The sequence below is a fragment of the Dermacentor andersoni genome, chromosome 11 (assembly GCF_023375885.2).
Source record: "Dermacentor andersoni chromosome 11, qqDerAnde1_hic_scaffold, whole genome shotgun sequence".
Classification (NCBI taxonomy): domain Eukaryota; kingdom Metazoa; phylum Arthropoda; class Arachnida; order Ixodida; family Ixodidae; genus Dermacentor; species Dermacentor andersoni.
Genome location: NC_092824.1, coordinates 54391638 through 54419411, shown reverse-complemented (window position 1 = coordinate 54419411; position 27774 = coordinate 54391638). Strand labels below are relative to the sequence as shown.

General features: G+C 48.7%; 2 protein-coding genes and 1 pseudogene across 32 annotated transcripts in view; 1 reads left to right on the top strand and 2 right to left on the bottom strand.

Annotated features, from left to right (window-relative positions):
• Ssdp (Sequence-specific single-stranded DNA-binding protein) overlaps nt 1-13097 on the bottom strand; it is a 102523-nt gene extending 89426 nt beyond the window's left edge. For 21 of the 29 annotated variants that reach the window (XM_055064813.2, XM_055064826.2, XM_055064830.2 and 18 more), the window contains exons 1-2: nt 12901-13097; nt 12377-12449 (exon numbers count right to left, since the gene is read on the bottom strand). In XM_055064813.2, coding sequence (XP_054920788.1) covers nt 12377-12449; nt 12901-12956 — 129 coding nt within the window. In that variant the 5' untranslated portion in view covers nt 12957-13097. The remainder of the gene's footprint in view (nt 1-12376; nt 12450-12900) is intronic. The other 8 variants (XM_055064827.2, XM_055064832.2, XM_050167390.3 and 5 more) reach the window with 3 other exon arrangements.
• On the bottom strand, nt 8011-8191 carry LOC126518423 (U2 spliceosomal RNA; annotated as a pseudogene).
• Nucleotides 13098-13350: 253 nt separating the features above from the next.
• Atg10 (Autophagy-related 10) overlaps nt 13351-27774 on the top strand; it is a 71072-nt gene continuing 56648 nt past the window's right edge. Inside the window, exons 1-2 of one of the 3 annotated variants that reach the window (XM_050167957.3) lie at nt 13351-13481; nt 13725-13986. In XM_050167957.3, the coding sequence (XP_050023914.2) occupies nt 13894-13986 (93 nt within the window). In that variant the 5' untranslated portion in view covers nt 13351-13481; nt 13725-13893. Of the gene's footprint in view, nt 13634-13724; nt 13987-27774 lie in introns of all 3 variants that reach the window. The other 2 variants (XM_050167956.3, XM_050167955.3) reach the window with 2 other exon arrangements.

The following is a 27774-nucleotide window of genomic DNA, read 5'->3' as shown; positions in this document are numbered from 1 at the left end:
GTCATGCCTTCAAAATTATGTTACCCTTACATCACTTTCACTCCTTTGTTGGCATGCCATTGTCATCATTCCATTGTTGTCACTCTGTCATCAATCCATTGTCGGCATGCCTTCATGATTATGCTGTCGTTACGCCATCACACTGTCAACGTCACAGTGTCATCGTGCAGTCGCTGCTATTCCATCTTCATCTTGGCATCGCATTTATGCAGTTGTCACGATTCCATCATCGTTACTCATCTTTCCATTGACATCATGCCAGCACTGTGCTTCCATCGTCACGCTGTCGTCGTTATACCACTGTCACCCTGTCATTAGCATTCCTTTTTTGTGATTTGTAGGATCCACATATTGACGTGCCACAAGTTTGCATTCAGTGAGAAGTCGTGTGTTGCATAGCACAACTTCATGTGCTACACAACCGCAAATGGTTTCTAAAAGCAACTCCGTTCCTTGCAAACAAACACCAATTAAAGCTTTGCTCAAAATGACTCACGCAGCACATGCAATCCATGTAAACAGGAATAACCAAAGCCACTACTCGGTTCATGACACTGCACACAAGACTGCCTGACTCGAGTGTTCAGATGGCCACCGTCGCTCACCGTCTTTTAAGCCAAGCGGCAAAGCAAATGTAGTTATTTTTATTGCCTAGCAGTGAACTACTCAAGCATTCTAAGCAACAGTGTAACATCTGTACATGACCTTGCCAACTTAAAGAAGAAAGCAGTGAGGCCACAGTAGCTATAAACGAGGATAAATTTTCATGACAATGCAGGCAAAGTTACAGAAAAACAGAAGCACACATGTGACACCTCAGCTGGATCCATTCAAAAAACTGAATTGTCCTCTTAAAGTGATTGTGACAAAACGATACACTAGCGTTCAAAATTTGTCCTCGGCCGAAACCCAAAGATATATGAACGCGAGCATTCGGAAAGGAGAGTCCTCCAGAAGCAGGCGTTACCATTCGCCGTCATTCCTTAGTTGTGTATTAAACTCAAAACAAATTAATGACGCCACGAATATACATACTTTCTCATCTAGCCTTGACCACAAACTATAGGCAATAAAACATACCATTGTTCACGGATGCGACACGATACCCAAGCATAGCAGAGCTTGTGAACATCACATCCCATCGAAAAACGATCTAGATCAGAAACTAGTACGAAACATACAGTGCTGTTTGTTCGTTTTCACTTCTCACAATGCGAGACAGGCAAACCTACGACTAAAGCTTTTCCATAGGTGCTTTGCTTTCCAGTCAGTGTGGTACTGTAGGCAAATTTTCTTTGCTTAAAGCGAGAAATGAAAGCAGAAGGAAATTTTTTTATTCAAAGAGCACTATGCTGTTTGCAGCTGGATTAAGGATGTCTGAGAATGTGTAGTTATAGGGGAAAATTTTCAGACAAAGACAACTCATGCATAACGTGTAGAAATGGTACAGAAACCATTAAGCATACTTGGCTAGAACGACGTTGGAGTATCCATACAGCCATAAATGTAGAAGCAGTAGGCTTGAATGAGGCATAAGGCTTTAAAAACAGTACAAAAACAAACAAAACTGACAAGGAGACTAGTAAGAAATGGTTGACTGAAAGACTGGTGGCACAACCAAAGGGATAACTTGCCACGAAGCAGACTTTTAACTGAATGATGAAGCTTAGTGTATCAAGACATTTAAGAATTTAAATGCACCAGAAAAAATTTTTTTAATGTGAGCCTGGTGACACCTATAATGCCACTCTCGTCTTAAAGCGGATCCGCATATCCAGACTGCCAAGAAAAAGAAGAAGCTCCAATTCCATAAGCTTTGCCTCCATATCCGAAGTATGCAAGCACAGAATATGGCCAGTTATTCTGCTTTTTACTAGCTAGGCGTTGTGCATGTTATGTTATGTTTCAGCGACATCATGGAAGAGAAACTAAGAAATGCTACAATGTCATTCTATCTCACAATAAATTTCTCCAGACTGGTTTACTTGTAAGCAACATCAACCGACCTTCACCGCAATGAAAATCCTAAAATTACTTGTCAACTTGAAAGCAAATAAATAAAGATTGCGCGGCTTACGCAGATTCATTTCACACAGCAACTCATTTCAGAATACCAGTACAGCCTCAGAAATAAGAAAAAAGAGCATTGTATTTGCAAGAAAAGTTAACAGACGTCGCAAGTTTTACAGAGGCATACTGCAGATGAAGCCAGCTATAGAACTCTGCTGGCAAAACCAAGGCAGTTGGTTTCGGAGACAGCAGTGGAATTGTCAATTAGCAGTGAATGACTAGATATGGCTGGAGGATTACCACGCAAGGGTGGGGAGGGCATGCAATAAATGTCCCCCAATTTACCATAGTGCATATGAAACCGGATATCCTACATATATTATAAGCTGGATATCTTAAAAATCACAAACCTTGATGGCCAAGATAACATGCAACAAAGTCGAAACAACGAGCCTGGGGTCTTATTCCAAAAGCATTCTTTTCCTACTACTTTATTTTAAGGCAAAGCACTCTCTGCCTCATTCCAGGCACTTTGCGGTGGAAACTGCAGTGAAAATAAGTAGGTTTCTGTCTCGGATCATTTCGAGCCTCTTCAATAAAAAAATGAAATGTGTCCCATGGTTGGATCGGACTTCATAGTCTCCCTGCAAGTCCCCATCGTCTGCCCATTAGGCCCCTAATATGTGTACTTCTCTCACACTGATGCAAACGACCTTTCAGAGACGAATGGCACGTGCAACCCCATCCCATAGCATGCGTGAGTGTGCACAAATTCAGTGTACATTAGTCAGCAGGAATGAAGCGAGCTAAAGCCTTGTCCATACCAGTATTGTTTGCATGCGTGGAGTGGAATCGGAGGTGCTGCGTTCCAGAAACATGTTAGACCACCTGGCAACGTTTTGCAGGAGTCAAAACAATACACAATAGCCTGCTACCTGCAAAATGCTTTGCCTAACATTGATTCCCACAGCACATGGAAACTGCATAATTTTAATATCATTTGTCCAGGCGACTGACCAATGACAGTGACAGTGGGGACATGTGGCTTTGTGCAATTATTGAACAAAGGCAGAACGAATGCGAAAAATTTTGAGGATGCTTAAGCTTCGCCTTTAAGAGTGGCATGCAATAGTATTCAAAGGTTCCCCCCCCCCCCCCCCAACTGCTTCTCGCACTTCCTGGCAACTGTAGTGTATCTAACCGTAATGTTTACTGGGAAACGCTCACGGCAAACACTATGCATGAAGGCGGGCTTTGTGGCAGAAATGTGGCCCCTTGCATGGGCCGCAATGCGGCGGAGGCGATCGCCATATGGAAGTGTTTTAAGAAAGCGGGCGTGCCACTCCATGGACTCCCAAGATATTTACGCGCCGGCTTGTGCAAATGGCGGACGCCGTCTCCTGTCTATGCATTGTAGAAATGCTGGAAAATGGGTTTGTTTGAGTTTTCGCCTGGTGTTGGGCTGCTGAGCACGAGGTCGCGGGATGGAATCCCGGCCACGGCGGCCGCATTTCGATGGGGGCGAAATGCGAAACCACCCGTGTGCTTAGATTTAGGTGCACGTTAAAGAACCCCAGGTGGGCAAAATTTCCGGAGTCCTCCACTATGGCATACCTCATAATCAGAAAGTGGTTTTGGCATGTAAAACCCTATAATTTTTTTTTTTTTAGTTTTCGCCTCACAGGATTATGTTTTCTCGTATATTATATAGCTATCATGTCTTTAGGTTGTGTGTAAGTTGTAGTTTATGAGTTTTACAAGTTTTATAGCTTGAGAAATTCAATTATTTCAGTCAATTCCTTGCGTCACCTGAAAGGCCTGGGTATGCGTGGTTCGAAAATCTTTTTGCCGAAAAAACGTCTGACGCCAGACGCCAACACCGGATTTTCTGCGACCAGGTTCCTTAACGCCATCGCATTAAAACGAAAAAGGTTCTTTCTACTACGGCCCCTAGTGGCACCTGCCACCCGCCTGTTTCAAATGCTATGCTCACAACATCCATCCACGCTGAAGTTCGTGTGAGGACGTGACTCATCACTCAATCTTGAAATTTATATGCAGCATTCATAGCAGCTTTTGTGAAGAAATCAACAAGGTCCTCAATTACTTTTAAGGATCGGAGAAAGCATTTTTGAGGACTAAAGCAACTATCCATTAGACCATCTCAAAAACATTGTCTAATAAGCAATGAAAAAAAAAACATGTCATACGAAGTAGGTTTAGCGAGCAAACCACCACCAAAATCAAAAACCCCCCGCTCCCTGCCCCCCCCCCCTCCCCGCCACAAAACTGCCAAATGGACTGGATAAGCTTGCACCAAAACTGTGGAGTCATGTGTTTAAACAACAGCAACTAAGCTTTGCCAAGAACTAAATTCAAGGATATTTTAATCTCTTCTAGCCTGATATCACGATTTAGCCACGTATGGAACTGGAGATCCTGAATTCAAATAGGATGCTTAAAAGGATACTAAAGGGAAACACTAAATCAGTCAAAACTGACACTATATTTTTCTTAAGCTAGCTTAATTTCACAGTAGTAAGTCGATTATTAGAAGAAAAAAACAAAGGCCGAAGTTCTTTTTTCCACCTTTTTCCAAATATCACACAGAAATCCTAGTGCTGATATGTCACTCTGACATTATGCACTTCAAAGTATTCTTCTATTTGTGCTGTAGCACCACATTAAATGTTTTCGGAACTTGCTAAGTTAAGCCTGCAGCTCTTTTAAATACAATGCAGTCAATCTTTACAAATAAAAACGCAAGTGACACTAAAGAAAAATATTAGGCTAAGTTACATCGATAGATTATATGTCTATATGACTTTGTTATGTAGAACTTTGCCACCAAAAGTCCAGCTGCTGCTCCTCAATTTGGTTAGCCCGTGCCAAAGTGGGCAAGACGTATCCCCCACATGACCTGGCCCTATGTGAATCAGCCAATATTGATGTATGGGCCATAGCAAAAAAAAAATGGTGGCATCTCTCGAATTTTTTATTTCCTTAATTTTCTAGCCTAGAAAACCTCTGTCCTCGCAACAACTGATGGATATGTAATTATACAGAAGCCGAATATATCAATCTAGCTCAAGTTAACATTTTCTTTTAGCCTCTCTCAACTAGGCCTAAGCAAACATCCTCATACCTGCCAAGCTGGCGAGATCAAAAATCGGGAGACTTTATTCACGCCAACCAGTAGGGGGGGGGGGGGGCTGCATCACTGTTTCAACTTCCGGTGGCCTTAGCAACTTGGTGAAACATGTTTTCCATCAGTGTTTTTAATTTTTCCAACCATAGACCACTGCATGTCCCACCTTTCTTTATTAAGAATGTCCTCTGGAAGACTGTACGCCTGTAGTGTGGCAAACTCAGCTTCGAGAGCATCTAAAGCGTCTTCAGCAGATTCATTGGCATCTCGGGGCAGCAGCTGAGAGAAACTCTGAATAAAGAAATGAAGACTCGAGAGCGATGCCTGTGAAATTTCAAGTTGGCCACCTCCGCATTCTTCATGGTTGCATTTCAGAGTCGCATCTACATCAATAGCGCTTCGCCTCGTCTCATTTCGGAAATATTTTCCGTAGAAGAGGCCCAACGTAGTCGCTGACACTAAGGGGTAGGTTGTGTTCAACGAGGAATCCCGTAAACAGGCACTCCACACGTATGACACTGTCGTCGCACTTGTTCCGGAGAAAGTTCACTATGTTGCCTTGCTGCTCAGTGGTACGAACATAGCTTTGATGCTTCGCCGTGGAAACGTGCAGTTTCAAGCCACCGTTGACACCGTGAGACACGCTGACGTCGCATCCAAACGTTCTACAAAATGCAAAATGTTCTCCTTTTCTTGATGTCAAAAAGCACGGAAATTCAGAAATTCGCAATAACTTCTGCAAATACCTTTTCTTCAATTTTGGTAGCGCCATGGCATCAAGCACACGAGAATTCTAACTTTACACGGTGCACCGCACGGCCTAGCCAACACTAATCACACACAAAAGCAGCAGCAACAAGATGCACCATGGGGGAAGGCATGCATGAAATGCAAGAACTACATTTGCTCTGGCTTTGGTCGGCTTACTAGGCGCTGTAGTCGGCTGCTTAGTCGATGATACCGATGGTGCTAGTGCTGCCGTTGTTTGCGATGCTGACGATTACAATGCGGCTGTCAATTCCACAGTGCCGGTTTCGCAAAAACCATTATTGCACAAACAGAGACCACTTTTCGGGAGATATAAGATAGTGATCGTGCAATCGGAAAGTTCAGTCAAAAATCGGGAGTCTCCCGGGCGAATCAGGAGGGTTGGCAGGTATGCATCCCAATCTATGTCACCGCAAGATAGTGTGGGAGCTTCTAGGTCATCTCACCAGCAGTTTTTTTTCTTCGTATTTTCTCCCTTATCAAGTCTTAACTCATGGTAAGAGTGGCTTTTTTGGCACTGTATTGAGGCAATTTACTAGTACAGCTCAAAATATTGTTTCTCTTTAGTGTCCTGAAAGCAAAAGAAAGCTTTTTCTTTTTTTATGTCAAGTGTAGTCATCTGACAAAAACATGGTGGCATGTCACCATCTCACGCATAAAACAATGCTCTGCAGTTTCTAACAGGAGTGAACGCTCCAAAATACTTTTGCAGCTAAATCCATACAGGTGCAAACATTGCAGTTGTCATCTCTAAAATGTAGGGGTGCGCAAATATTTTAAATTCTCGACTAAAGAATAGAATAGTGGTTTGTTTGATTCAGTCTTCAGAACAGATGGTCAACTATTCGTTAATATGAATATTTTCAAATATTTCCAGACATCAACTGCACACAGTAAAGCAACAAGTTGGAGCAACTGTCCAATTCTCTTCAACCCCGCAGGCATAGCATGGTCGTAAAACATGAGGACATGCGTAGCTGAGTAGGCTACATTGCTCAGAAAGCCAGACTTTGCCGGTTATAGAGCAAATAATCTTTCATCAAACATCCCTGCATATGCTAACAAAGTGCTTATTCATTCCTAATCTTTCATGTTTGTGCTCTTAAAAAACAACACTTTGTAGCATGAATTATAATGACAGAAATTTCAAGCTTAACGAATACTAATATGTGAACATAATTTTATATTATTTGTGAAAGCGACTGTTCATTATTCTGAAAGCTATTCAAAAGTTATTTGATTTGCTTCTGACACTATTTGATTCATATTAGATTTAGTCTACATTACTATTCGCACACCCAAACTATGTTGACAGTTCCACAGGTTGCCATAAATTGTGATATGGTTCACCTGCCAATTAATAATACAGTGTGAAGGTGTGCGGAATAAAATCACTGTTCCATGCTAGATGACCATTTCTGTCTTTGGGTGATTTACTTCCTGGGTACAACAACAGCTTTAAGATACACCACAGTGAAGGGCTCTGGATGAATTCTGAGGGGGTTCTTTACTAGAACTAGAAGCAGTGTACACAAAATTTTTTAAATTTTACCTTCATCAGTTAGAAACGCTGTACACAACATTTCTTTAAAATTTTACCTTCATCGAAATGCAGCCGCCCCAGTAGGGATTGGTCTCGTAACGCCATAGCCACTAAGCCGCCATGACGGCGAGTTTCACATGCAAGTATTTATAAGTGCAACTCGAACGGGAGTTTTTTTTTCTCGAAAAAGAAGTTCAGACTCTATGAGGTTAAAGGGACACTAAAGGAAAATATTAGGTCAAGCCAGATTGAAAGATTAGGTTTCTGTAATAACAATTTCATTATCCGTAGCAAGAAAATTATGAAAATGGAAAATCGGAGTGGCGCCATCTGTTGTAGGCTATGGTACCTCTCATATGCAAGGTCAGCATTGGCCCATTCACAGAGGTCGCCACTGAGCGAGGTCACATGGAGATTAAGCCAACGTGTTCGTATTGGCGTGGGAGGTTCGAATAGCGGAGGAGCTACAGGACTTCCGGCAACAATTTTTACAGCGAAGCTGTATATGGCTAGCTTCCAGCGGATCGTTGTCCGTAGCCCAAAACCGTGGGCAAATCCCGAAGACAGTGCAATACCAAGGCGACCTGCAGCGGAGGTGAAGCAGGCTTCAAGCACTCTGCCAAATTGCAAAAATAAGTTTAATATCTTGGGTCTAAATACAACCCGTATCAGATATTAAGCTGATAAGAACGGATACTACACTTTGACCCACCATCGGCCATGTCTACGTTTGCACCGCCCTCTCTTTGTCGGCGTTCCAAGCACTTTCCTTTCCTTCCGCTCTCCCGTGGCAATGGTCCCATCGAAACGTCATGCATGTTTAGTTTCCTCTGGCTCCTCAAGGTGATGGTCTCATTGTCCACGCAAATGTATATAAAAATAATGGTAAACGAGTCCATACCGATGTTCAAAATTCTGTGTCACCTCTCTGTCGTATGCTAAACAACTTCGCTGGTCATCCACCTTAACAGAACAGAGTGAAATGGCTCACAATTTTTTTATGCAATGAAGTGACATATCGGCATACAGAAAACAATGACGCACTTCTAGGCAAATAATCTGTCGATCTAGCTCGGCTTAATATTTTCCTCCAAGCACTTTAATTTCCTTTAAGCACCTTTACTCACGTAAGCACCTTTACTCACACTGTGGCCACAATTAGGGCTATAGCTGGAGTGGAACTCAAGGCGGTGAAATTGAATGGTTATCAAAGGCCTTCAAAGGAGCACCAAAAGATAACTTTGCAGTTGCAGAAACTTAACACACACTTCTTGCACGCATAAGGGTCAACATTTAGCAAGTGCAAAGGCTGGAGAAACACTCGATATCTTAACCTGACATTGAAGTTGTCTCAAACGCCAAATCCGTCACTGACATTATCGCGACACTGTGACAGCAGAATTTGCAAACGTGTGGGTAGCAATAAGATTAGCTGTGACAGTGTTGGCCATAATAAAATAAACAAGAGCGCTGCATGTTTCTCTTCTAGCTCTGTCCTGTGTGGTAATCGCAGTGACCACAGGAACAGAGTGGGCTAGTGTAGTGCGACATCCCAACACGACCTACAGTGTACCACAACAAACTGCTTCGTAGAAATAAGTACTACAGTAAATTATGTAAGATATACTCCACTTGACAGTATTCTTTAAGTACAGGCGTCACATTGTGCATTTTAGATTTTGATCAAGCCCAATCAGGATTGAATTTCTCAATTGCAATGGATTCATTTATGCAAGCTGCAGAAGGGAGGAATTCAAACAGCCAAAGAATTTGATCCTGGTTGAGCTCGCTCGAGATTCTAAATGCACCATGCGACAACGGTGTAGGTGTTAGAGAGGATGAGCCTTCATTTACCATAAAAGGAAAATGAAAATGTCGTGTAAGCACTCATTTAACCCTTTAAGGGCCCTTTACTTTTAAACAAAATATTACTAAAACGGATCATTGTCAAATGAGCATAATGCTTCAGAAACAAGTTTGCAGCAGGAGATGACCTCTGGAAACATTGTACGGCAAAGAATAATCGTTTATTTACTGTTATGAACCGCCTACTTCACTCCTCGGTATTTGGTGGAAAAAGTTTGTTTGGATTGTAGCGTTCCTCCAGAGATGCTGTGCAAGTTACAGTAGCACTCCGCAGTGGTCTGGTACTACCAAGTACCAGTGGTACTCCTAACCATTCCTTCTCTCACTGCTTATGCTTGACAGCGGTTTCCTTGCGAATGTCCTTCCCCCTGCTGTGCCATTTCAGGTAGCATAGGATGCAATCACTAGCTGCCACCTAGCGTGAAAAATGGTACTGAAAACACAAACGATCAAACAGCTATTACTACCTATGTTGTGAAAAGGAAAACACCCTTTAACGGACTACCTTGTACAAAAGAGCCACTTCAGAAAGTGCCAAAATACCCAGGACATCATGAACCAAAAGTGCCAGGTGCTCATGAAGAGCTTAGGTTGTCGAGTCTTTAAGGCATTGAGCTGGCATTTTTTATATTGGAGTGTTTCAGGGATTTCGATGCATCCGATTGAACCCTTTTGTTTATGCTTTCATAACATACCCCATTGCCTCACTGTGTACTTCTTCGCTGCTTATTTTGGTGCCCTTCGGTGGGCATATTTAGTAACTCCCTTCACAGACAGCAGCCTTCTGAGTTGTCCATGGAGTCTAATATACTCTCATATCCAAAAGAACTAACAAATTTCGATACGTAAGACGAGATTTCTTCCCTTAAGACCGGCCTCAAATGCTGCCTTGAGTCACAGAATGGTTGCCCTTCTATGCGCTGGACGATGCTTTCACAACAACCAAAACTGACCTCCTTTCGAATGCAACTCTCATCAAGGTACCAGCATACAGAAAGGAAATTAACTAAGATGCCAGCTATACCGAACCCAACATCCACATAAGCTTTATCCTATACCTGACCGAAAAGAGATTTCTAGCATGTATTTCTGCCACCTTCCAAATACGTGTAGCCGGCACAATTTTTCTGCCAATGCAAACAAGTGTCTCAGAACTGCCGCCCCTGTACTTGCAGCACCAGTTCTACGACAATAGGTACTTGAAGGCCCTCAAAGTGCCCACTTATACTAAAACTGACCATCCTTTTCATTGAATTTCTTCATAGCGATTTCTACAGGATGTATGCAGGATCACTGCTAGAAATCATAGCAACATTGCTCAAACACCCACTGGCTCTGGCATGCAGTAGTCATGCCACTTCTTATACACTACGAGGCTTATCTAGCAAGAGTTATTGAGCCCACAGCCTCAAAAACAGTCTGACAGTGAACTGCTGTGGGCAATAAAAACTCTTCCGAACCAGAGACGAGAGCAAGGTGAAAATGATGCAGACATTCTGTAAACAGCGATTCATAGTGTGCATGATGAAATATTCAATTGTAACAGGTACACCCTGCAGTTAATATGTAAAAACTTTCACATGGTGCCCATTGAAGGCGAAATTCTGGACAGAGACTGCTAAACATGTCTGGTCGACCAAAGGTAGTGATCTGCACATAACAGATGTGCAAGCTTTCTTGATGCGGTCGTTTGTAACGACATCCTCACTATGCAGTCAGATGATGCATCAGAAATAGCTAGATTATCCCTTCTGGTGCCACAAAACCTAAACCCAAAATAGGTAACGGCAGTCAGCAGTGCAAATGTGCAGGCATAACTGAAGCGGAGGTACCACGCCAACTTCTCAGAGGCCCCCCGAGCCGCTTTGGTCGGCCGTTAAAAGGAGGCAGGCGGAAACGTTAGCAAAGCAGAACGTGATAACGCCGTCCGATAAGAACGGGAAGCAGAATCGCGCGCCTCACAATCAAAAGCTGCTTACGGACTCGAAACGAATCGCCACCATTCCGGTGGCGTACACAGAGGTCTCTCGCCGTCGCCAAGGGTCAAAACCTCGCCACGCGAGAGGACGCAGACGGCGCACACCTGGCGGCGGGACGTACCACACATATCGGGGGAGGTGTGTGTGCGTGTGTGTTACGATACGAGGCGAATGAAGCAATGTGGCGAGGCGTAGCTTCGCGCTGTCCTCCGAGCCAACGAGTCGGCCTCGCTGCCAATGTGAAGTGTCGCGCACCAGGAGGCAGTCGCGTGTCTTACGGAACCGGAAATAAATGAATAAAAGCACCCGAGGACAGAGGAGGTGCCCCACAGTCAACAACAGAGGCGACCTTCCCGGGCTCAGCGTGCAGCTGTAGAGCCAAGGTTCTTTTCGTCGTCAGCACACCCGACGCAACCTGCCGAGCCACGACCGCCAAAGCCGCGGCGTGGCCGGTTACTACAAGACTGCGTCGACTCCAGCGCTCTTGATTCTCTACATCGCTTTTTATTATCCTTGTTTATTTCAACGCGTGCACGCTCCTCCGGCAGCTGCACCGAGCAGTTTTCAGCGCCGGTGTGGAGGCAGCTACGTTTGCAAAGACATCACCCCCCCCCCCCCCCACCCCCGCTGATCTTAGCATTTCGGTGTTTATTCTTGTGCAACCGGAGGAATTTCACTTCTCCGGACGCTCTCGCCGCCGATGAAGATCGCCGATGGAGCCGATCGCGCGCACTGTCCGTTGAACACACACACACACGCGCACAAACAGTTCGCGTTCGGGGGGCAGAGCGGGGGTGCACATCACCACGGTGGCAGTGGAAACCGGCGTCGCAGATGCAGCCGAGCAAAACCGTTTTCCCCGAGCGGTCGACGCTGAGCCGCTCGCGAAAAGCAGGCGCGCGCGCTACGCGCACCGTCGACGACGACGGACGCTGCTCGCGCCACGCTCCAGGCGCGACCAAGCGATCACCCATGAAGCCGCGAGCCAAGCGGGCCGCGGCGAAAACAAGACAAAAAAACGCAAAAGAGGAAAAAGAAGAGAAACGGAAGCACGCATCTCACCTCTGATAGGAACGTCTGTGCAGCTTTCTGGGCGCCGACGTGTAGTAAGTATTCGTAGACGTACAGCGCTAGCCTGCGAAAGGGGACAGAGCAGAGCGATCGGTTAGCCGTGGTTGAAGCAGACGGCATTCCGGGCAGCCGATCATCGCGTCCGCCGCCATGCAGCCTCCCCCCCCTCTCCCCCTCCCGGGAATGGAGTCGGTCCGCCCATATGCCCGAGGCCTACGGGCAGCCCGCGTCGGGAAAACGCGGCGTACTCTTTCTCTTTTTTTGATTATCCGCGGACTCTCGTTCAAAACACGGGACTCGGGTTCTCGCGTCCCGATCTGCGGGCCCCAACAGCACGAGCCCGCAGGTGAACGCGCGCGGCGTAGCGAAAACGCGATCGTTTTCGCCGAGCAGCACAAGAGAAGATGCCGAGACGCGGCAAACGTGCCGCCGGGTCGCGGCGAGTTTTGCCGGCACGGGCTCGGAATCGAACATGGTTGCCGCCGCGGCGGCTACGGTGTACTCGTCTCACTTACTTTTCCCGTGCTTGAGCATCCGAAGGTACTGTTGAGCCTTTTCCTTTCGCGTACATACTGTGGATTTGAACAGTCACACACCTGTCACGACATTCAGGACGACACCGACCATGTTACCATAGAAACATCAATTGATCTGTCAAAGACTGCCTTGTGATTGGGCTCACCCCCCAGCATGCACGGGCTCCCCCTGGGCATGTATGTGACGTCACGCGCGTGTGTGCTGCTATTGGTCGTTGCGGCGTCATTACCGAACGCCATCTTGCAAAAACGTATTTGAGGGCAGCACTAAACGCAAGATTTCTTGCAGTTTCTCACTGTCAACGCATTATTTTTTAACTTCAAACAAGTAAAAATTGAATTTATTTGACATCTTGCTAGAAAAGTGCGACAAAAACAAAACGCGGCCGTGAACTTTATTGGCTTGCGGGGTGTGCGCTCGCATGGCGGAACAGCGGCGAGAGAAAAGTTGGGGCAGCGACGTAGCTGGTTGCACTCAGTGCTTGGGCGATTCCAGGCTTGTATCGCGGCCCTAGCAGCGCTGCTTTCGCTGTTGCATTTGTTTTTCTTGGGCTGAGCAGGTAACCATGTGCCATTACGGTACGAAAAGGCCTTCTTAGTCGAGGCGCGTCATTCTCATTGCATGAAAGCGCCTCTTTATGAACCGGTGTAACAGAAAAACACATTAATGAGCATTATCACTACATTCGGTCCGTTCGGCCTTGCATCTGCGGTACGAGAGTTTGAAATGCGGCGTTTCATGTGCACTGTGGATGGCGAATAATAATTCTCGTGAATTCATTTTTCTCTCGTTTCACGTGTAGGTGGCATCGTTCGCTAGTAGCAACGCAATAAACAACGCAGCCAGCAGTGGAGCGAACGCCTCTCACCAACACCACTGAAAAAAACCCCACTCTTCCCCCTTGCGAAGAGTGGTCGAGCCCGTGACGTCACGTCCTGTTCGTCTGCCTGAATGAAAAAAGGAGCACAAAAATGCTGGAATGGGACGAATTTCTGCGCTGTTGCAAAGAGATTGAAGCCGTCTCGGCCACGTTAGACGACGGCTGGCGTTGCGTGGTCGACAAGGTTGGTGGCAGTTTTCCGCATAACGCTACGTCGCGAGCAGCTCGTTTACGCGAGTTGAAGCCGCGGCAATGCGCGCGCACCGCAAGACCCTGGAGGAGCGTTTTAAGCAGACGATAAAGAAAACGTCCACTTCCGTCGTCTGCTCGCGTGCTCTCTGGGGCGTATCGGCGGCGCTGGCGAGCCGCTCTCGTTGAGGGGAAAGGTGTGTTTCTTTGGCCAAGCCATTCGGCGTGCTGCTATGGAGATTGGCAGCCCGAGTGCGTGATTGGGAAATCTCGCGAGCAAGACTGGTTATTTTTACGAAATCCGCGAAGCCTCTCTATTTCAGACCCACGCTGTCGGCTCGTCTGTGCGCAGCTCTCATCGCCCACTCCCCGCACCCTTTCTTTTAACTCAAACTTTCAATTTGATGATCACGCGCGCGTTACGTACACTCTTAGTGCACCAATTATAAACAATAATTTATTTTTCTCGCATAAAGCCCAGAAAAAAAGGTTTAGTGCGTGGTACTAGCGATTTTTTTTTCTTACTTGCGCTACTTATTTGCTCCACTTAGGGAGACAAACCAACGAATTTGATGGGGCAATAATTATTTGATATGCCGGCTTCACTGTTTTTTTTTTTTTTTTTTTTTTTTTTTTTTTTTGCACGGCAGCTCGGGCCAGGCTGTGTGACGCAGCGGTGACGTTAGAACGGGCAAAACGGCTCCTTGCAGGGCTGTGTTCCAGTGAGTTGTTCCTTCGCATGTCACGCCGCTACATCGCGGTTAGTACAGCGAACAGATATGTTTGTCTTCCCTTGGCAGTTAAATTCACGTGATTGAGTACAGCACAAAGAAAAATTATTGCAGCCCGCACGGAGGATGTTTTCATCCGTGTTCGAGCGTTCCTCCTAAACTTTCTTGACCCTCTGTGCTTTTTTTTTTTTTATTTCTTGTGCTCGAGGCAGCTGATTGGACAGTTTTCCAAACTACCGTGGTGATAGTCCTCTGCGTCGAGTCTCTATAGATCTTTCAAGAACAGTGTATTTTACTGGCAGTCTCTGTTGTGTACGTTGCTGATTCTGGATAGCCCTGCACCGCACCCGGCGGAATCCGTGTCCCACATAACTTAGCTGTCTCTTGCGGGCAGGACTTGCGTCACAAGTGTCTTTCACGAATGAGCACTCATATGCGCTCCGCACTGGATCGCGGGTGTCGTTGGGTCACCAAGGCCTTCTCACTCTGGGACAACGTGAGTGGTGTAAGCTTTGTGACGCAGTTCTTTGGCGGCGGCACCATTAATGGTGATTTTTATCGCGGATATTGTACGCGTATATCCCCATCCCGCCCTCGATAGCCTCTTCACGGCGATTGGTTGGAAGCTCGGGGATGCGAAGACAGTAATGTGGTCCCTTTCCTTAGGACGCCGGGACGACTAGTGTCTTAGCCTAGTGAGATTATAAAGACAAATACAGGAAAACGGCAGTTAAAGAAAGGATATGGCGAGGGGTCAGAGGCGGCAGAATCGGAACGTAAACACCTAAACTTGGGGCTCAACAAAAACAACGAAAAAGGAATACAGCGGAGATCCCAAAAAGCATAAACTATGGAATAGCAAAGGCTTGCGAGAGAAGGGTATTGCGACGATAACCAGATAAAAAAAAAAGTCTCCGGCAAAGAAGGTCGCGCGCTCTACCAACTCTCGTCGGGGCAGAAAATAACGGGGCGGAGAGTCTTCGTACCCTCTCGGTTCGTCTGCTTTTGTCTGGACCTCTCGCCCTCCTCTTGACTCTACCTATTCGGAGCGGCACCTCCTCTTGGATTTGCATAGGGCCGCTCCCCCTCCGTCTCCTCTGCTGCTGTGCGTCTGATTGCTTTACCTTCGTTCATTCGCTAGCTCTCTTCCAGCGCGCCGACTTCCTTCATCGACCTCCTCCCTCTCTCTTTCTCTCACTCTCGCCAAAGAGGCGGAGGGGCGATTTGACGAGATCTCGCGAGAGAGAGAGAGGGGGAGAGAGGGAGAAAGTGAGACTGGACGAGAGACGGATCGAGAAAGGGCGAGAGAACGCAGAGGTGCGCGCGGAGAATAGAAAGAGGGCAAGGAGGAAGGCAGCGAAGTTTGAGTCAAGTCGGAAAACTCGCCGCGGAGTTTTCCGAAGGAGGGCAAGGGGACGCCGTTCGCACAACGGTAAAGGCGGCGGGGAGAGGAGGCGAGACCGATCGACCTCGGCGCATGCGCAAACGCCGCCCGGCGGCAGCAAGGCGCGCGGACTCCGGCGCGCATTTGAGGAGGCCGCCGTGGGCGGCAGCGGCGAGCGGACTCCCCCGGAGTCCGGGCCGTGGGTCGAGCCCCGGCGTAGGGTAGCGCTCGCCCCCATCGATCGGATCGGCGTCCAGACGCGACCACGGGCTCACGCGCTGCGCCCCGTACTTTTTTCAACCCCCGTCGCTCTCTCTTTTGCTGCTCTCGACCCAACCACGTGGATTTTTCCCGCCAACAACAGTCTGCTCGCTTCTCCTCTCCCTCGTCCGCGCTCCCGTTATTCTTGTTTGCTGCCGTTGGGTGCTTGCCGCGTTCTTGTCCGCACCGCTCTCCCCCTTATTTTTTTCCGTGTCGAGTGCGAACATACTGCGATGTTTCGGTCGCGGTTTCGTTTCTGGCACGTCATGTCTCGCAAAGTTTCGCCGTCGGAATCGCTGAGCCCCTACTAGTGTGGCTCAACCGTTGATTATATTCGCCGGATCGAGTCACAACGAAACGTGTTGCCGTCATCCCGGTCAGCTACGTCGGTGATTCTGCAGCCACTGTGGTCTTCACACAAGCTCCTGGTTGCGAAACCATACGCTTATAACCATTTCGCCTTCACTCTGGTCGCCTTCGTTGATCAGTCTCGGCTGAATCGGACGCATTCGGTTCGCTGAGCGTCTGTTAGAACTGGTACTCTTCCTCCGGAAACAGATTTTCAAGCTCGCCAGGTCGTCTTCGGTAGTACCCCGGTCGAGACCGCGGGAGCAACCTTAAGATTTTATTTTCTAATTTCATTTCGTAGATAAAAGGACATTGACATCTTGCGCACTGTTGAAATCGATGTTATGCGAAGCGTTGTTTTGCGGCTTCTGCAAAACGTTACTTGCCATTGAGCAATGTTTGTACAAAGCGATTCAGTCGGGCGTGCGACGACAGCAGCAAGGCGGCGACGATGGCTTGACGACTGATTCATTGCATCCCGGCGAAGGAAAAAAACGTCACAGCCCCTTTCATTAACGCCCTGGGCCGATCCCGAAAGGGTGCAGACTCACATTGAAGCACTAGCTGCCACTGGAGAAGGATGGCGGAAAGTGGCCAGCTGCTCGCTTTTATGAGCAACTTGTTGCTTGCATGCTGTGAGACGCGACGCAGGCGAAGCGCAGTGGTATAATGTTGACTGCACATTATTAGTGCGTTCTATTCCTGTGTTTGTGGCCAAATAGAAACTGACGTCATGACACACACACACACCAGTCGCGATCGCGCGTCTGTGACAGCTAGCGGGTACAACGACAGGTTATTGTGCTTCGCATTAGAATTAAAGCTAAGCTAGCTCGCGTTTTGCGCTTCGCAACTTTTCGCAACTGCACCGTCAGGGGATTCCGCGAGAACGTCCTTACGCGAACGCGTATGTTCGCCTAGCAATAGGTATTGTCCAAAGCATGGCTGCCATGACGTGTGTCCGCGGCTCTCGCGATCGCTTCGGCACATGGAGCCCGTGATACCATATATATCCTTCGAGGCCGGTTTTCGTTCACTCGTCGGGAGCTGTCAGCCTAGGGCGTGCATTTGGACACCGTGCACCAAATTGCTTCGGCTCTGATGCATCTGTTGCACGCGGTGAGGTATTCCAGACCGAGGTAATGTGATATGATTATGTTGATTGGATCGACTGGTATTTCTCTTCGCTCCTCGTCATTGGTCAGAGCGCCGGTCTGCCTGTGACGTCACTGTCAGGACGCCGCTCGCTCCGGCTGGCTAGGCTTGCCACGCATACTCGCTCACTTCGTGCATGCTATAGGAAACAGTATACGCGGGAGACGTGCTTCTTGACAGACGTTTCGGCTACTCACTGCTATCGTAACTGAAGTCTGACTTTTTTTTCTCGAAACGTCACGACTCGCGAATATTTCAGGCTTGGATATTGCAAGCTACGTTTATATAGTGGAAAGTGGTCTACGTGCTCTTGCGAGGCAGAGGTGCCCCGTGTGCGTCGATAAATTTTGTTGAAGAACAATGGCCACAAATTCAGCGTGTAAAATTTGTGCGATACTTTGCTACAGAAACGCGGATATTTCCTCTATATCTTAGTTACGGCAGGCACTGCATTTTGCACGGAACAGCAGCCTTGCCATTTGGTGTGAATATTGTAAGTGCGCATGTAAGACGAATATTACCTGTAAAACTTTCAATAGGGCTTCATTAGTCTGTTACTTGGCACCGGCCCCCGTATGGGAGACGGAACGTCTTGGTTTTTTTTTTAATGGTTTTGGTCGGCGTCCGGTTTACTCTTGACTGCCAGGAGTGCCTACGTTATACCCTAGGCAGTATATAGCCGAGCTTGAGCTGCCCTAAATAAAGGCATACTAAAGCACCTTGTGAGACAACGTAGCAAACGGCGCCATCAAAGCGTCGATTTCAGCGTTAAATTCTCATGCTACTGCCGGAAATTGGGTGTTTTACTATATACTATACTGGTCGTGACAAAACAAGTTTTAACGGGTTAAAGTAAAGGTAAAGGTTGTAGTAGTGTAGCAAGCATTTGTTACGTGCTTGTTGCACCGCTGAAAATAGTCATTTAGTCTTTTAGTCAGACGTTCAACCCTATTTTTCATGTTTGTGCTTTGCTCATCCACCTGAACTGCCACTCCAGGGTTCAGAACCGCGCATGACAGGTTTGCAGCGCGCTGAACCGAGCTCCATAGGCCGGCATTGTAAACGCTGCCTTTGAGAATTAGCCGTTTTTATGGGTTTTTCTTTCGTCTTTTTTTTTTACAGAAGAAAAAAAAAACCGAAAGAGTTATTTGGAACGACTGTCAGAAGTGTAATGGTATGGTGAACTAGAGCGAACAGACGGAAACACTGTCTGAGGCACGCGTACGCCACCCGGACTCTATAGCAGACGACAGACGCGAGTCCGACAACAGACAGATGTAGAGACATCTGTCTGTAGAGGCGTCATCTACAGATGTCGTCTGTAGAGACGACAGGTGTAGCAGACGACAGACGCCATGACGTCACGCGAGCGGCGCTCGCAGTGCCTCTGTATGCCGCGCTCGGGGCTAGTAGGGACGTAATCACTTTTCAAGTCTATAGTCTTATTGGCAACTGTCAGGTTATTGCTATGAAAAACCCCTTTCTTTTTTCTTATAGGAACACTAAAGAAAAGAGTACTTGAAGCTGTATTAGTAAATTACCTTTCTACGATACCAAAAAAGCCACTCCTGACGTTAGGAGAGGCTTAACAAACCAGAGAAAGTTCAGAAACAAAGGCGGATGGCAACGCCGTCTCGGACTTCGCGCGCCTACTCGCTATGACGTCATGAATTTCGACAGAGGCTGCTTGAGCTTATACAGAAGTTATATTCCATCTCGCAAGTGTCGTCTGCAGAACTGCCGAAAGTACGAGGCGTACAGAGATAGTATCCTTGCGCAATGGAATATAGTTCCGGCGTAACTGTCTCATTATTAGCGGATCAGATCGTTTTGTTCTAGCTTGGTACGTGATACGCTACAGCGATACGTGGCATATAGGTTATGACCTTTGCGCATGCACGTCGTATACCGCGAATTACTGTGGCGGTGAACAGGCGACGGGGCGCGGATGAACACATCTCGGAGGGCACTCTTTTCCTGCCAACCTGAGTCACTGTGTAGCCCATGAGGGAACAGGGTTCGAGACCAATCGTCGGTCCAACTTGAGTCTCTGAGTATGAGGCGATGTGTACGTGTGTGACGCTCTTCGACGAACCTCTTTCACGCCGGCATAAGTCACTGTAGATGCGGGGTTGAGTATGCATACTTTTGTGCCCGGCGGTTCTCCTGGACAAGGGATGGACACCGGCGAGCGTGCAACTATGGAATGCCTTTCATGTTTCGTCGAGTTTTTGACGCCAAAGAGCTGGCGACGAAATTAGCGCCACGTCAATATAATTGACAAAGCTATTAGGTATCTGTTCAACGACCCGCGGAGCTGACGAACGAGATGAGTTCTGGGACCTGTTGGAATCGCACCGCTGGCACGAGTTGTTGGGGTCTCGGTGCTGACGCCCGTTATTGCCAATGGGTCGCAAGCCCCCAAGGGTAGCGTTGGCCTGGCGGCCTGGGGCACTGGAAGCATCCGAAGGTCCCGGCAAAGCAAGAGAAGACTGGTAACAGAACAACTTGTTTATTCTAACATAGCAAAAGAGCGGCCGGTCTGGTCGACCGAAGTGGAGAGACGGGAGAGCACGTAACTCAACAGTACAAATCGGAGCCTCTCCCCTGGCGTCCGGGGGCAGCTGCTCTTATACTCTCGGCGTCGCGGTCCAAAAGGGAAGGTCACGGGATGAAGGTCACGGGACGAAGGTCACGGGACGGCGGAGCATGAGCCCACGACGGCGCGCACGGTCGAGCCGAGAGACCTGCTGAACCGAGTGCAGTGACGCATCGCCAACCCGCCCACACGACGGCGCGAACGGTTGAGCCGAGAGACCTCCAGGCTCCTCATTCGGGGAACTCCGCTCCCCGGCTGCCGCGCTTTTACAAGCGAGGGCACACACACACACACGCACACACGAAGACACGTGGCACTGAAATACGCCTGGACACGCTTGGCGGGTAGGCGTTGCGGCGGCGTTGAACGGGCCAAAATGTCCGCCGCTTTGAACAAAGCCCCGGCGTCCGTTGCATCCGCGCCGGCATTACCGCGCGTTGTAGGCGAAACGTAACAGACCGCCCCGCCGGGGGAAGGAGATCCCGATGGTCAGGGGACTGCATCCGCTGTCCGGAGGGATGTCGCTCGATGATGCTCATAACCGAAGTCGGGCGTCCTTTGGCGTTTCTTGAGCGCAGCGCACAGAGAAGGCCTCGTTCTCACGTTCAGGTGCACACAGGGCACTGCAAAGTGACTTCGGGAGAGTTGACATTTTTGTTCTCGTTTCCGGCAAGCGTTAGAACTACGCCGAAAGTCAACCGCTCAGTCAGCAAGCACGGCACAACCCTCACTAAGCCCTGCCAGGCTCTTTCCCCTTTTATACTGCTGCCTAGTTCCTTACAGTAGTTTAGCAGCACTCAGAACGCGTCCACAAATCGGAAAAATTGCACTAAAAAGCACATCATCACTTTGAAACACTACACAAAAGCAATAGGTTAAAAATCCTGCCTCAGGAAGAAAAACATCAGTAACAAGCAATTTTGAGGCTGATTCTCACGTTAGGGGCTTCGACTTAAGCCATCGGCGTTACCGTTGAGACTCCCCTTTTTGTAACGTACCTCAAAGGAATATTGTTGCAAAGCGAGGCTCCAGCGCAGGAGGCGGCCATTTTTGGGAGAGATGGTCTGCAGCCATTGGAGAGGGCAGTGATCCGTCTCAATGATAAACCTCGAGCCAGCTAGGTAACATGACAATTTCTGAACGGCCCACACGATACACGCACACTCTTTCTCGGTGGCGCTATACGCCTGCTCACGACTCGTCAGCTTACGACTAGCATACAGGACGGGGTGTTCTACTTCTCCATTTTCCCGTTGGCACAGTACAACGCCCATGCCTCGCTCACTAGCATCGCACGGAACAACGAACCCTTTTGTGTAGTCGGGCGATCGTAGCACAGGCTGGCTTGTTAGGGCGCTCTTTAGGGCGCTAAAAGCTCTTTCCTTTGTCTCGTCCCAGACGACTGTTTGCGGCTCTGTCTTTCTTAGAGCATCCGTCAAGGGAGCCGCGATATCAGAGTACCTGGGGATGTACCTCTGATAGTAGCCGGCGACACCTAAGAACGACCGAATATCGGTCTTCGTGCGCGGTTGCGGGAAGTCTCGCACAGCGGCCACCTTTATTTCAGAGGGGCGGCGACGACCCCGACCAATCACGTGTCCGAGGTAGACAACCTCGGCCTGTGCTAACTGGCACTTGGGAGCCTTGACTGTCAAGCCCGCATCGCGCAGGCGGGTTAGCACTGCCCGCAAGTGCGCCATATGCTCAGGCCAGGATGCGGAGAATATCGCTACGTCGTCTAGATACGGTAAAGCGAATTCTTGCTGTCCCCGCAACACTTTATGCATGAGGCTTGAAAAGCAGTATGGCGCGTTCTTCAAACCACAACTCAAAACTTTAGGACGGAATGTCCCCATTGGTGAAATGAACGCCGCATACCTACTAGCCTCTTCTGTAAGTGGAACCTGCCAATAACCCCTGACAAGATCTAGGGTGGAAATAAACTGAGCGCTACTCACTCTCTCAAGGCGCTCCTCGATGTTAGGGATCGGATAAATTTGATCCTTAGTGATGGAATTAAGCCTGCGGTAGTCGACGCAAGGACGAGGTTCCTTGCCCGGTACCTCAACTAAAATCAAAGGGGAGGTATAATCACTCTCACCCGCTTCAATAACACCGAGCTGTAGCATTTTCTTTACCTCAGCCTCCATAATATCGCTCTGGCGGGGTGACACCCGGTACGCCTTGGATCGTACTGGCTCTGGGGAGGTAAGTTCTATGTCATGAGTAAGGACAGAAGTCCTACCAGGCCTCTCAGAGAACAGACCTTGAAACTCTTGTAAGAGCTGGTGTAGTTCTGTTTTCTGCTCAGGCGACAGCGATGCTTTACTTATTAAGTCACTAATGACTTGATCGGTGTCTTTCCTGTTCGTCACTGAGCCTAGTCCCGGAAGCTCGACCGGAAGCTCTTCTAACTTTCCCGCATCGGGAATTTCCTCTCCAGTATCTGGTGCCCTTAACGCTACAGGCTCAATTTTATCCCGTTCGGGCGTGCTCCGAATACCAGCTTGCTGCGCCTCTGACCCTTTTTCATCGTTCAACAACGTCGGCCCCGCAACTACCGCCTTTGCAGCGAGCTCCCGAACCTTCGATCTGGTTAAGGCCTGAACGCTAGCCTCACCAAACAAAAGCCCCTTCTCGCGCAGGAGGTGATCGGACCTGTTCGAAAATAGGTACGGGTACTGGGGGGGCAGCATAGATGACACTGCGGCCTCCGTCTCAAGTGCTCCGAAAGGTCCTTCAATAAGCACTTTTGCTACCGGTAGACACACGCTATGAGCTTCCACTGCTTGCTTGATCCATGCGCACTCGCCCGTGAACATATCGGGTTCTACGTAAGAGGGGTGAACTACATCCATTGTAGCTGCGGAATCGCGAAGCACTCGGCACTCTTTCCCGTTCACGAGGAGGTCTCGCATGTAAGGCTCGAGAAGCTTCATGTTCTCGTCAGTGCTGCATAAAGACAAAAACACGACTTTTGGTTTTGTTTCTGGGCACTGCGCCGAAAAGTGACCCGGCTTCTGGCACGTATAACAAACGCGCGCTTGCCTCGTCTCGAACCGCTTTCTGCGTTCGGCTTCGGTTGCCGCCGTCTCCTTACGTTCGGTCGGACTGCTTTCACTCGCATCCGTACTACGTGTGTCCCCCTTTGCTCTCATGGGCGTGAACTTTGGCCTCTCAAACTTGGAGCCAAATTCACCCTTTTGACCGTCCTTAGCTCCGCGAGCCCGACGCGTCACAAACTCCTCGGCTAGCTCAGCGGCTCTAGCCACCGTACTAACGTCTGGCCTATCCAAGACCCAGTACCGCACGTTCTCAGGTAACCGACTATAAAACTGTTCTAGCCCGAAACACTGCAGAACTTTCTCATGGTCACCAAACGCTTTCTCTTCTTTGAGCCACTCCTGCATGTTTGACATAAGCCTGTACGCAAACTCTGTATATGACTCACTTTTGCCTTTCTCATTTTCCCGAAACTTCCGACGGAACGCCTCCGCTGACAGCCGGTACTTTTTTAGCAGACTCGATTTCACTTTGTCGAAATCCTCTGCCTCCTCTCTCTCCAAGCGAGCGACTACGTCGGCCGCCTCGCCGGGTAGCAAAGTGAGCAAGCGCTGTGGCCACGTTTCCCGAGAGAACCCCTGCTTCTCGCACGTTCGCTCAAAGTTAACCAGGAACAAACCAATGTCCTCTCCAAGCTTAAACGGCCGCATCAGGTCAGTCATTTTGAACAATACTCGTTCTCCTGCACCGTGTGCCTGACTTCCATTACGAGCGTGTTCCATCTCTAACTCGAGACGCTTCATTTCCAAAGCGTGTTCGCGCTCTTCTTTTTCTTTCTGTTCTTTTCGTTCACGCTCATCTTTCTCTTTCTGTTCTTTAAGTTCACGCTCCCTCTCCTCAATGGTCTCAAGGCATTCCGACAGCTCGTCATCCTCAGCTTCTAACTCAAGAATAGCCCTTAGCAGTTCTGGTTTTCTGAGTTTGTCTGAGACATCCAGACCCAACTCTCTTGCAAGCTCCAGCAATATCGGTTTGCGCAACGACTTCAAATCCATGGCTGCTCTGAATGCTGCTTTCTCTACTGTCTACTATTGTCTTGCCGCAACTAACCCGGTAGCAACGACAACCACAATTACCAGCTCTGTTTCTAACACTAACAAAAGCCTGGCAAAACTCAGAAGAAGAAAGTCCCGCACTCACCAAACCTCGCAGCCAAGACTTCAGCGCAGTCGTTCCGCTGCAGGCAACCAGTCATCACACAGGGCTCGTTGCGCTGCTCCCGGATGGTCGTTGTGCTGCTCAGCATACAGTCAACCGCATCTCTTCGCTGCTGGCCTCCGTTGTCGCGATCTCACCGCTGGCAACCAGATGTTGGAATCGCACCGCTGGCACGAGTTGTTGGGGTCTCGGTGCTGACGCCCGTTATTGCCAATGGGTCGCAAGCCCCCAAGGGTAGCGTTGGCCTGGCGGCCTGGGGCACTGGAAGCATCCGAAGGTCCCGGCAAAGCAAGAGAAGACTGGTAACAGAACAACTTGTTTATTCTAACATAGCAAAAGAGCGGCCGGTCTGGTCGACCGAAGTGGAGAGACGGGAGAGCACGTAACTCAACAGTACAAATCGGAGCCTCTCCCCTGGCGTCCGGGGGCAGCTGCTCTTATACTCTCGGCGTCGCGGTCCAAAAGGGAAGGTCACGGGATGAAGGTCACGGGACGAAGGTCACGGGACGGCGGAGCATGAGCCCACGACGGCGCGCACGGTCGAGCCGAGAGACCTGCTGAACCGAGTGCAGTGACGCATCGCCAACCCGCCCACACGACGGCGCGAACGGTTGAGCCGAGAGACCTCCAGGCTCCTCATTCGGGGAACTCCGCTCCCCGGCTGCCGCGCTTTTACAAGCGAGGGCACACACACACACACGCACACACGAAGACACGTGGCACTGAAATACGCCTGGACACGCTTGGCGGGTAGGCGTTGCGGCGGCGTTGAACGGGCCAAAATGTCCGCCGCTTTGAACAAAGCCCCGGCGTCCGTTGCATCCGCGCCGGCATTACCGCGCGTTGTAGGCGAAACGTAACAGACCCCAAACTGTATTGGGTCATCGGTCATGTGCAACCTCCTAATTGCTGCAAAGAGCCTACGTTGATGACTTCGTGAGAACATCGTCGACCCCGGTTTCACACGAAATTGCATCTTCATCTGCATCGAGGGCGGGTCGAAGGTTGGACACCAGAGGCGGGGTCTAGTGGGGTGGTGCGACACCATGGGTGGGATTTCGCAGACTGTCCGACAGGTCCATTTGACCGAGAATCGGCACATTGAATTCCCTCGATGATCGAAAGGGGGAAATGAACTGCTCAAAAAGGCGGAGCTGGAGTGCTCGGACATATAAATAATTTAACATGTAGTGTGCCCGGGAATCATGGAGCCGTTCTTGTAAACCATCACCGTGTAAACTTGTACAAAAACTTGTTTTCTCATCGTTCGCCGGGCATCGCTCTGGCCTTCTCGTTCTCCCGGCACGGCACAGTAGCCTTCATGGCCACTCGGACCCCAACTTCACACAACAGTACCACTCTTCAAGGAACTCTGACGTCAAATGGGAGCACTGAGTCTGGGCCATTCGGTCTTTGCATGGTCTTCAGTGAACCTCTTTGATCCCAACTTGTGTCACTGGTTATGTGCCAGTAGGTGTGTGCGTTCTCTATTGATAAAAGATCCCTTAAATTTCTACGATACTGGGCGGGATCGAACACACGTCACACGGGTTTCCGAGGCTTTAACAGGCTGCGCCACAAATGCACTTGCTGTATGAGATCAGCTATCCGTCGACGGATATCGCGTATGGGGACATTGGTTTCCTGGTAAATGCCACCGCTGCACACTGTTTACGTGCTATTTGGAGTCCTTGTTCCCGAAGGTAGGTGTTCTCAGAGAATGCGAACAGCATTAAAAGCTAAGGACGAAAACCGTAACTGTACTCAATTCCTAGATAATGATGAAAAAACGAGGTCGCGGGATCGAACCCCGGCCACGGCGGCCGCATTTCGATGAGGGCGAAGTGCGAAAACACCCGTGGTACTTAGATTTAGGTGCACGTTAAAGAACCCCACGAGGTCGAAACCTCCGGAGTCCCCCACTACGGCGTGCCTCATAATCCGAAAGTGGTTTTGGCACGTAAAACCCCATAATTCTAATGATGAAAAATAATAATTGAAGGCGGTGTGCAATATATTTATTGTGCAGGTATAGTCATGGAAGGGTATGTATGCCGGAGCCAACGGTTTGCTTCTCTTCTTTAAACCGCCGAGTCATGGCAGGCGTCCTCCTTCCCGTTACAGCTGTCGGTCGTTCGCCGGCTGGCTCCATTTCCTCTCCTGTTTAGCCGCTTACCCCGTCGACGCGTAACCTGTCTGGGTGTCGCGCTTTCCTCGTCCTATCTTATTTATTTTCGTCCACGCGCAGTCATTCCGAGACCCACAAAAAAGAAAGAGAGAAAAAAAGGTCTCTTTCTTTCCATTTGCTTTTTTTTCCCTTCACCACGCATGGTTGTCACTCAGCTTTTCCGTACTTCTGTGCAACAACAAAAAAGTTCCCTAGTTTAAGAAATTTCGGACGCGAGCGTGACCTGAGTGTATGGGGTCAGCGACACTGCACGCATACAGAGCTGAAAGTATCTTGTATACGCATGCCGCATGGCGTTCGGTGTTTGTAAAACCAACACTTCCCCCTTCCCCCACCAATCGAAAAAAAATCATGTGCCTCATGTGCAGTTATCCCATATATGGTGATCCCATACAAAGGCCCGTATGTCCCCATACGTCATATGGACATCAATTCGGTCCCTTGACGTGTAAATAAATAAGTAAATAAAGAAATAACCTCGGTATCAGCATACGAACATATACATATTCTATACGTTCCTACTGCTTTCCACATATGATCCTCAAATATTCGTGCGGGGTTATTGAATATGGGGTATATATTTTTGTCGGCAGGGCCCGTATTATTCAGTCTAATGCAGATAAGCAGTTTACTTACACCCCTAGGATAGGAAGTAGTAGTTCAAATTTGCTAAAACGCAGGAGACAATTCGTGGGCCAAGGAAATGGCAAAACATGTGGGCAGCGCGAGCGGCCGCCTTGAAGTTTCCGCGTGGCTTTTTGCCTAGCGCTGCAGAGCTCGAGGTCACGGGTTCAATCCTGACCGCAATATGGTAAAAAAAGAAAGAAAAAAGCTCTCGTGTACCTTGTTTTGGGCGCACGTTAAAGAATCCTAGGTGGTCAAAATTCATTCATAGC